This window comes from Acartia tonsa, chromosome 6 (assembly GCF_053477335.1).
Source record: "Acartia tonsa isolate MP-2025a chromosome 6, ASM5347733v1, whole genome shotgun sequence".
Lineage (NCBI taxonomy): Eukaryota > Metazoa > Arthropoda > Copepoda > Calanoida > Acartiidae > Acartia > Acartia tonsa.
The window spans coordinates 46,122,001-46,132,791 of NC_137265.1; the positions used below are offsets into that span (position 1 = coordinate 46,122,001).

General features: G+C 33.0%; 1 protein-coding gene across 2 annotated transcripts; it reads right to left on the reverse strand.

Annotated features, from left to right (window-relative positions):
* Positions 1-1,979: 1,979 nt before the first annotated feature.
* On the reverse strand, positions 1,980-10,465 carry Cyt-b5 (Cytochrome b5). Of its 2 annotated transcripts, XM_080165072.1 has the most exons (7): positions 10,367-10,465; positions 9,332-9,388; positions 8,707-8,821; positions 7,215-7,308; positions 5,280-5,342; positions 4,807-4,875; positions 1,980-4,391 (listed from the first exon to the last, which is right to left on the reverse strand). In XM_080165072.1, exons 1-6 carry the CDS (start codon positions 10,436-10,438, stop codon positions 4,854-4,856), a joined length of 423 nt encoding a protein of 140 aa, XP_080021198.1. In that variant the 5' UTR covers positions 10,439-10,465; the 3' UTR covers positions 1,980-4,391; positions 4,807-4,853. The 2 variants fall into 2 exon arrangements, with proteins under 2 accessions (XP_080021198.1, XP_080021199.1); XM_080165073.1 differs by lacking the exon at positions 4,807-4,875 and having other exon boundaries at positions 10,367-10,464.
* Between the last annotated feature and the right edge of the window lie 326 nt (positions 10,466-10,791).

Consider the following 10,791-nt stretch of genomic DNA (forward strand, 5'->3'; position numbering starts at 1 on the left):
TGTAAATGACCTTGAACTGTATTTTACAACAAATTTATATACAAATTTGTTTTTTGTCTGATTTTAGTTCTTTTATGGATGTTGTCATCCGTGTGTTATTCATATCCTATTTCAGTATGGTTTTTTTGGTTCGTTCGTTGAGATCTTTGGAGAACCACTGGACCGATTGACTTCTACAATTAAGTCTTGGATTTAGGCTATTTCTTTACCCTCTTTCGGAAACATATGCTATAAATGCTCGGTCTTAAATAGAAATAATAAAAGTGGGTTTGCTGAATAGTAAGTGAAGCAGAAGATTTCTGCGATTCTGATAAAATTTAAACCATTATACATGTGTGGAAGGGTATGCACATACTCACGGTCAGAGTCACAGCATTAATTATTAATAAACTGTTGCACACACATTCATCAATTTAGTTAATTCACCAGTTTACCTTATTCTAATAGTGGACCATATATTCCCCCCCCCCTTCCCCCAACACAGATGTAGAAATTTATATCGTAACAAAGTTAAAGAAAATGGGTTAAAATAAATATATGGACGATCTGTTACTGATTTTGATGTTACTACGCTTTCTAAATTCAACCCTATTAGAAAAATCAACTTGCAAAATTTGAAATCAATATGATTCTAACATGTCTAAATAAAAGATCAGAAATATTAGTTACGGGCCTACCACACAATTGATATTGAGCCCTAATAAACAGCTTGTACCAACAACGAAAATAATTCGGGGGAAATCACGACGTGATTTTCAGCTGTCGTTGGGAGGCAACACCTTAATGACCTTTTTATCTGCCCATAAAATATTATTTTTATTTATTTCGTTTATACCTTTTAACAACTAAGTAACAAGTAAGTAAGAAACCCTTTCATTAAGTTCGAATAAAATGTAAAGGGGGTTGTATATTGTTTCATATGCAGAAAAAAGGGATTGTGCCATTCGATTTTCACTCTTTTTGTTCACTGTATGAATCAATTATCGTTAAATAAACCTAAAAGAAATCAAAAATAGAAGGAAGACTAAGTTTGAAGCTTATATAAAATATTTCTTATGGTTGAGATTTTCTTTTAATTTTCATGTATATTTTAACAGGGAACTCAATGGATAAGACATTTCCAATGATGATAAACAAAATTGCTCCCTTTGTAGATTACAATTATTTATTGGAAAAAAACAGACGTAATTCATTAATTCTTGAGCCAACGAACAAGATAACGTGGTTTCAAAACTTTGGGTACCAGTGTAATTTGAAGTCAAGTGTCTACTTACTCCCTAACATTTATACTCACTTCTGAACAAAAATTTACTTTATACCCATAAAAGCACAAGTCCAAAATATTTGCACAGTTCATCAAGTAATTCCACTCGTGGTTAGTTTGTGCACCCTAAGCAAATTCTAATTACAAAAATGGTCCATATCAGGGTCTGCTATTCAGCCAATTCAATTAATTCCATTTAAAATTGCCGAAAATTAAATATTTTGTTGGAGTAAAACTTGATTTTTGGTGTAACTCAAAAGGGTATTGGACAAGAAGGGGAGAAAAAGGGAAGCGGGTTGAGGGGAAATTTTTACTTAGAATTGTTCGTGAGAACCACATTCCCTTTTCCCTGGGTCCCTATATTTTTTAAGCCAACGAATGAGAGAACGTTCCATAAAACTTTGGGGACCAGTATAATCTACAGTTATCCTTCTCTTGTGCATTGTGGAAAAGAAAGACATTAGGACCATAGACGTCCAAGGAGGGGGGTAAATGGGTGATTACCCCCCCCCCCCCAAATAAAAAAATGCCTCTATGAAATAAAGATTACCCCCCCAAAATTTTTATTTTCAAAATTTTACCCCCCCCCCCCCCCCCAAAGTAAAAAAGCTTGGACGCCCCTGATTAGGACGGTTGACGAACTTGTCGAGTAGCTACGAGACTAACTAAACGGCTTTTAGCAAAAAGTACAAAATCTATTGCAACAACAAATAAATAAATACATAAGTCATTTATTTTCAATTAGAGTCTTAATAAAAACATTTTAAATGTATACAAAAATATTACTTTTAATAGATATTAACATGTACAAACATTATTATTATGTTGATTTTACATTTAATTGTAAGGAATTAACTCATATAATAACGCGTAATGAAGGTATATTTTTTCAGAAGAAAAAACAAACTGGCATCTACTTTTCTTTTCATCAAAAACATATATATTTTGTTTTGTAGTAGCCATGATTCTCTAAAGTTAGAATTCAGATACAAACAGGGAAAAATTATTGATTTTGAATGCCATCAAAGTGGGCGGCAAAAGATTTTTTCTTCAGATGAAATACACCCTCCCGATAATGATTACTTTAATACTAACTTTACAAGAATATATGCAATGTGTAGGGATTAATGAATTACAAGGTTTTTTTAGGGTGGGAGGAGATTATTTACCATCTTTGCCAAAATTACTAATAGAATCAAATGATATTTGAAATAGAACCAAATTCTTCAGTATGTTAGCTAATTATACACATTTATTACAAAACAGAAAAAATTAAAAAGTATTTCTTCACTTTAATGTTTTTCTTTAATAATGAATTATTGTGTAAAAATTATCCGGGAAAGTACTGCTTAGTTGTTTTTTTCTTATTTTTGTATTAAAACATATAATAGCTAGCCCTACACTGTTAAAAATAATTTTTTTATTTAGTATCAATTGATACTCTGGAGAGTATTGGAACCGTAAGTACGCTACAACTATATAATTAATATATAACACTATGTAATACTATATAACACAATAATTATTACTATACAGAACCCATACATTTTTTTAGTATCGATTGATACTCTCTAGGGTACTGGAAAATATGCTACAGAAATGTTTATTAAAATAGTACTATTTGATACACTCTAGTGTACTGGAAAATACGCTGTAGAAATGTTTATTAATTTAGTACTATTTGATACGCTGTAGAGTATCAGACAATACGCAAGAGAATGATTTATTAAAATAGTAAATATTCATACCTTTTAGGGTACGAATCTGTACTGTAAAGAATAATTGAAACAGACACCATTCGTGCACACCTCTCATGGAAGTGTTTCTGCTTGGTCGTTTTAGACAAAGATGAAATGTTACTATTTATGCTCAGATTTATAGTTTTGATTTTTGTAATTATGACTGACCATAGTTTTTATTTTTAAGGATAATGTTTAGTCCTAAACATCTTTAAAGTCATTTTTTTACTAAATTTACATTTAAATTAATGTTTTATGGCTCTGCTTGGTATGTTTGTTGATATAACAAAATGTATATGTACATATAATAATCATATATTATAAACTGATCTTTCATACAAAGTAAAACAGTTTCATACTCTACAGAGTATCAAAAATTATGATAGAGGGTATCAAAAATTGCGAAGGAGAGTATTAAAAACTTACTTCTACCGTATTGAATATTATTCCAAAGAGCGTATTGGATAATACTATACAGACAAATACATTATTTAGTACTACATGTTACTCCATAGAACACTAAGTAATGCTCAATACAGTATTGGAATCTTCCTTGTATCGTAATAAGGTTTTTTTCCTAGAACCTACGGATTGATACTATACATTAATGTGAAGAATATATAGTATTATCTGATGCTAAAAAAAAAATTATTTTTAACAGTGTATTACCAAATGATTTGTTTATTTCCCAAGAGTCATATAATTATGATACAAGTAATTTTAAGAGAGAAAAAATGAAAAAAAATATCCACCTTCACCCACCCTAAATCAAAATTCATATTTTTATTTAACTATAAATCTTTCAAATTTAGTGATTTAGTGATGTTTAAAAGGCCTTAATATCAACTTTATCACAAAAATAAAAGCCTAAACACTTTTTTTCAGTCTTTTTGAATACATATTAAATTATTATGCTTTTTATCAAAGTTACTATTTCATTATGGAAAAATAATAGGTATGTAATTGCAATCTCTTAGTAAATCTATACATTTGAAATTAGACTTTGAATGAGCTCAATTCTAGACAAAACAATTTGAATTAGAACCCTATCTAGGAAATATATTTTCCTAAAAGAAAATTTGTTACCTAGCCAAAACTTATGAGTGATTTAAGATTTTCTGTAGAACCTCCTGATGTTATTGTCAAAAATTTCGAACTAAAAAACTCTAAAAAACATAAAGAACATGAAGTCTTGTATAAGTCTTTCAAAATGTAAAGATTTAACTGAGAGAGATGTTTATTAAATATATTAATTTTTTACTTAAAAACTTTTTAAAATATAAATTTCAGTAGACGAGTAGGTATGGTTGGCAGACATAAAAACTTGTAAATGAATTGTTCAATAAGGCAGCGTCTATTATTTTCTTCCATATTAACCAAAAACATATCTGAAAAAGAAAATTTTATTACATTAAATTACTACGGTGATAAGAATGTTTGGTTTAACCCACTCATTTTTACAATGATAAGATTCCCTATGGTTGTAAAAGAGGAGTATGCACGAACGAGAGCAAGTGATTCTAAGCACCTTCAACAGTGATTCTAAATGTTTTTTTTTGTGTGAATATACTAAGGTTATGTTTGATATAATCATAAGATTAAACATAACCCTAGTATATTCACAAAAAAAATATTTAGAATAACTGCTCGAAGGTGCTTTAATTCACTTGCTCACGTTCGTGCATTGTGGACAAAATGAGACTAGTTTATAATTCTAACATACTGAAGATTTTACTAGCATTAAAGGCTTCCATAAACAGCATAACTCAATAACACACAGTAACATGACCCCTAGCATATTACCTTTGGGAAAAAACTTCATCTAATAGACAGACAGACAAAACCTACAACTATTTTGAAACCTTGTACCACCTAAAAGGAGATTTTTAGATGAGATACTGTCAAAGTGTAAGCATTGTCAGGGATCTAAAGAGATATAACAATGGCCGATAAATTGATGTACATCCCAAATAATGATACACAAAATTACCCCTTCTGTAGATAAAAATTGGTGGTTTAAACGTTTAAAACAACCAATCAAAATTCACCAAAGTCCTCAAAGTTGTAAAGCTAAGGAATAAGAAAACGTTATTATAAAACTTTGGGGACTAGTGTAATATTATCCCTCTTCTCTCTGAAGTATTGTAGCTTTGTTTTTATGAATAGATATGATGATAAATAAAGTTATTATCTCATTGAACCAGCGACTACTAGAGCAAAAAAGGGGCGACTAATTTACTTTTTTAACCCTAATAAATACAAAACCTTGTGGTTACCTGTAAGCGAGGGCACATGCAGCTGCTATAGACATAGGAACAAGGTATGTACTAATCCAAGAACTGAACAAAAAAAATCGGATCTACTGCAGTTCACGGTAAAATATTGCTGGTAACGAATATTGCCAAAAATTTATGAATTTTAAAGGATGCTAGATGCTGAACGTACAGATCATACCCGCACATCATTTTAAGCGGTATAAGAAGGCCTACATACAAATAATCTGTTATAGCCAAGATCCAATGATGCACAGGGAAAGCTTCACTGAAGAAAAAACGCGTTGTTGTTGTATTGGCTGTTCTTTGTCCGTTTCCGGTCCGGGTTGTCATCAGAAGGATGGTGGGGGGGGGGGGGGGCTTATGGTGGGGGCTCTGGAGGTGGGCGGAGGAGGGGAGGAAGACTAGTGAAACTTGGATGGGTGGAGAGGAAGGCAGCTACATGGGAGGGATTTTGCCAAAGGTCCATAGGAGTGAGATTTGTGGGATTATTTGGGCAGGAAAAGAGATGTTGGACAGTTTCTGGGGTGGGATTGGCGGGACAGGATGGGCAGTTGGGGGTAAGAGAAGCGTTGATGGAATGGAGGTAGCTTTGGAGATTAGGACAATAGTTGGATCTTAATTGGGAGAGGATGGTTCTGTAGTGCCTGGGAAGTTGGGTCTCGGAAGGGTTGATGTCAGGGGGGGCGTGGTTGAGGACAGGATTTGGGGGGTAAGAATTTATGGCTTGGGTAACAGCAGAGGTGTGGAGTCTGGAGATTGTGGATTTGTAGTTTGTAGGAAGGAGGGTGTTGTCGGGTGAAAGAAAAGGTTGTAGGGTAGGAAGGAACATGGATTGAAGGGTGGATTTTTTGGATCTAGGCCAAGGGGGGTTGTGACATTGTGGAAGGATGGATGGGAGGGACGGAGGGAGGAGGCCAGGTACTGGGAACATAAAAGGGAAAGGCGTAAAAAAACGCGTAAAATAGGCCTTTTTCGCGCAGATAATTATGCATTATTGATTTATGGCTATTTCAGATTATTTGTAGGTCTTCTTATGCCGCTTAAAATAGTGTGTGGGCATGATCTGTACGTTCAGCCGTTTGGCAGCTAGCAGCCTTTAAAATTCATAATTTTTTGGCAATATTCGTTACCAGCAATATTTTACCGTGAACTGCAGTAGATCCAAAAAATCATTAAAAAATTAGAATTATATTAGTGTATTTTCTAGTAACGGACCACCTCATGAGGCCTCGGGTGGATTTTTAGAAAGCAAGGGGGGGGGGGGGGGGTTCAAATACCTACCTATTTTTTAGATTTTAAGTATTAATGGAAAAGTATTTAAACTGCTAATTTAAACAAGAAAATAAAGATTTAACAAACGTACCCAATGAATGTATTTATAAAACTATGGGTACCTTTATAACGTAGACGTCAAAGGGGGGGGTAATGGGGCGATTACCCCCCCCCCCCCCAAACGAATTTTTTTCATTTTACCCCCCCCCCCCATTTAAAATTTACCCCTACCCTGGGGGTGCCGTAGGCACCCCAAACCATTTAGGAGGGGGTATTTACCCCCCCCAAATAATTAACAAAAAAAATTTTTGCGCGCTTCGCGCGCATTTTTAATACTAAATTTTTAATAAAATTTAAATTACCCCCCCCCCCAAAAAAATAAACAAATTTTACCCCTGCCAACAGATTTCGGGGGGGGGGTAATTACCCCCCCCCCCCCCCCCAAGCAAATTTTACCCCCGGGGTAAAAATTGTAGGGGGGGGGGTAAAAAAAATTTGTGGCGCGCTTCGCGATCCATTTTACCCCCCCCCCCAAAAAAAAAACCGAATTACCCCCCCCTTAAAAAAATTTTACCCCCCCCCAAAAAAAAAGCTTGGACGCCCCTGCTGTATAATTTACAGTTTATTGTCCCCTTTCTCCCTGATTATTTCCAAATTATTTACCTATCAGAGGCCCCAGAAATGGCTGCACTGTCTGTTCCCCATGATTTAGGTCCAGCATCCACAGAACCGGTTCTGTCTTCTTCGTGTAATTCACCTGAACAATTATATCAGTTTAAAATCTTTAGAATCATAAAGAAAGTCTATGAGTTAACATATGAACATTGAATAGGTATATGTACAGTGTGTTTTTTATGAGAACTTTTTTGAAAGCAATTTTACCCCACTTATAATTATCAGAATTTAATGATTAATGGCTTATTTTCTTCGTTTTTTAATGCAATTAATAGAACAACAAAAAAATATTTCAGTTTTTATTTAAAAAGTACCTACAATAAAATCTAAAATTCAAAACTTAGGTGTCAACATCTAAAAATGGTTTAAGCGCATTTTTCTTATGCTCAAATAATCAACCTTTTGCAAGAATGGCTGCTAAACACTTCAAAGTTGAGATATAGAGCTAAAAATGTATACAGATACTATTAGGGACATGTACTAGAACATATCAAAGTTTGAAGGTCATATCCCAACCAGGGAGGGAGTACTGGCCCTCCCAAAGTCGACTACAGAAAATCAATTTTTTTAAGAAAAATGCACTAAAACCATTTTTATATGTTGACACCTAAGTTTTGAATTTTAGATTTTACTGTAATTTTATAAATTAAAACTGAATTTTTTTTGTGTCCTATTAATTGCATTAAAAAACGAAGAAAATAAGCTATTAATCATTAAATTCTGATAACTATAAGCGGGGTAAATTTGCTTTCAAAAAAGTTCTCATAAAAAAAACACACTGTATTTCATTAGTTTTGAGATGTTAATAAAGGTCAAATACAGAAATGTCATACATGAATAAGGCTCAAACGATAGCTTAGCAAAAAGCTTTTCATATAACCTCATCAGCCATAGTCAATATCAAGATAATATTTTTGTTGATTAAGTAGGACATCTGCCATACTATTACCCATTTCTCAGCGAGGGAGGTAACATTAGTATATAAAATGTATGTCAACCTAAGTTTATAAACACATTCAATCATTTGTTGTTTTTAAAAGGTGACTTTATATTTAATAATCAGCAAGCATCTCTCTAGCATCACTAGAGTGACCAACACCTACCTATATAATATTCAGCATCTTTCTAGCATCACTAGAGTAACCAACACCTACCTATATAATATTCAGCAAGCATCTCTCTAGCATCACTAGAGTGACCAACACCTACCTATATAATATTCAGCAAGCATCTCTCTAGCATCACTAGAGTGACCAACACCTACCTATATAATATTCAGCATCTTTCTAGCATCACTAGAGTGACTAACACCTACCTATATAATATTCAGCAAGCATCTCTCTAGCATCACTAGAGTGACCAACACCTACCTATATAATATTCAGCAAGCATCTCTTTAGCATCACTAGAGTGACCAACACCTACCTATATAATATTCAGCAAGCAACTCTCTAGCATCACTAGAGTGACCAACACCTACCTATATAATATTCAGCAAGCATCTCTCTAGCATCACTAGAGTGACCGACATCTTCAAAGTTTTCAGTAGAATCTATACCAGCATTCTCTATGAGAATTTCTTCACCTCCAGGATGCTAAAATACATAGATCCAATGAGATCTTAACGGACATAAACATTCAAATTATTTATAAACAGAATTATAGAATTATTTCAATACTATTGCCATTATTTAAAAGTTACATTTTTATGTCCTAACATAATCTAGATTTGATACATAATATATCACAAAATTACGTATTTAAAACCAAAAAAATTTCAAAGAATATACCTAACAAAAAAGTAAAAAGGGACGTTAAAAACAGTTAAAAGTAAATTTAGAACTAACTAGGTACCTACCTAATGGAGATTTAAATCAGCAAATCATAAAGTTTTTTAGAGTGATTTTAGGGAAGCTTTGCTGCAAGCGTGGAAGTATGTTTGTGTTTGCATGTAAGTGCAAAAGTATGAGCAACATTGTCAAAAAAAGTGCATAGAAAAAGGTAGATAATCGTAATAACAGGGACGTACAGCGGGTTGAAATGAAAAAAGTTTGGACATACCATAATTATAGAGTAGCTGCGCCACTAGTTAATAAGTTTGTTACCTCATCCAAGAACTTTGTGATATCATAAACTTTATCATGTATAACCGTCCATATTGACTAGACACAAGTTGTTTTCAAAGGATTTAGCACATTTTTAACTGAGGTGGATTCTTAAAAAACTGCCTCACTAAAATTAGTGAGGCTCGCTAATTTTTGTGAAAAATCTTCCAAAATCGCATTAAAAATCTACAAAAATTAAAGAAAATCTTATTTCAATAACCCTTTTTATGATTTTATTTAATTTTTGTAGATTTTATATGCGATTTTGGAGGATTTTTCACACAAAAATTTTATGAGCCTTACTAATTTTAGTGAGGCAGTGGGCCAAAAAGTTTTTTTAAGAATCCACCACTGTTTTTTGTTCGTCTACATTGCTAGGTGAGAAACGTGGATATCTTGAGACAGTTTAACACGTAGTTAATTACGAAGTACAGACTGCATGTCGGCAAAAAATTTTAATTTCTCAGTAAAACTAGACTAAAAATAAACACAATTTTTAGCTGGAAATCATTTCATAAACATTCCATGAACACGAGAACGCAATAGTTCCACAAGATAGTAGAACTGTACTTTAGATGTACAATGTACATTATGGACATCATAATAATAGTGTACTTTTATAGTCGCAAAAAGACTATGATGCTCAAGTTATTTCTAATGGTCCTATATTATCAAATGACTGTTTGCACCATTAAATCTTTAGGACTTGTTTAAAAGTAACAGGATGTCTGTGTAGCATAGGATCTCGGTATCAGCTATGCAGTGAAGCTTCTTATAGGTCAAGGAAATGTATAAACAACCATTTTGGAAAGGGCCGGGTGTCGCCTTGACACTTCCGAAATAAATCGCCCGCGGAGACAAATAATTCACCGCAAAAATAGACTTCTTAGACTTCAATTGAGTTTCCCTAGAGGTCTCTAGGAGCGTAGCCGCTAGTACCATACTAAAGTTGTAGGTCATCCCTTTTATATGAGAACACTGCAGTCAACAAAACAACACCTTTATCTATATCCTTCATCAATCTTGAAAACATTCCTTATTTTCTCCTTTAGAAATATTGTGCTTTTCAACATCAGTCAATTTGAAAACTTTTTCTTCAGCAACCATTTTCTCTGAAAAAAAGGCAAAATAGTCAATTTTAATATGTCAAAGAGGTAGTTCTATACATAGTATTTTACGAGTTCATTTAAATAAAATGAAGTAATGTCCGGTCATTAGTTTTTACTACCTGCTGCTTTAATAATAAGATAATGTTTGAAATCTTTAGTACAATTACAAAAATAAGCAAATTTAAAATCTATTTACTTAACCGTTAAAAAAAAACCTTAATCAATACCTACTACATATCAAAAGTGAAATCATAAAAGCGAAGCTTTAAAATGGTAGGCCAAACGAACATTAACACTTGTAGAGTGTCAAAACTTAATAATTAGAATATAAATGTAAAAGTATAAACAAAA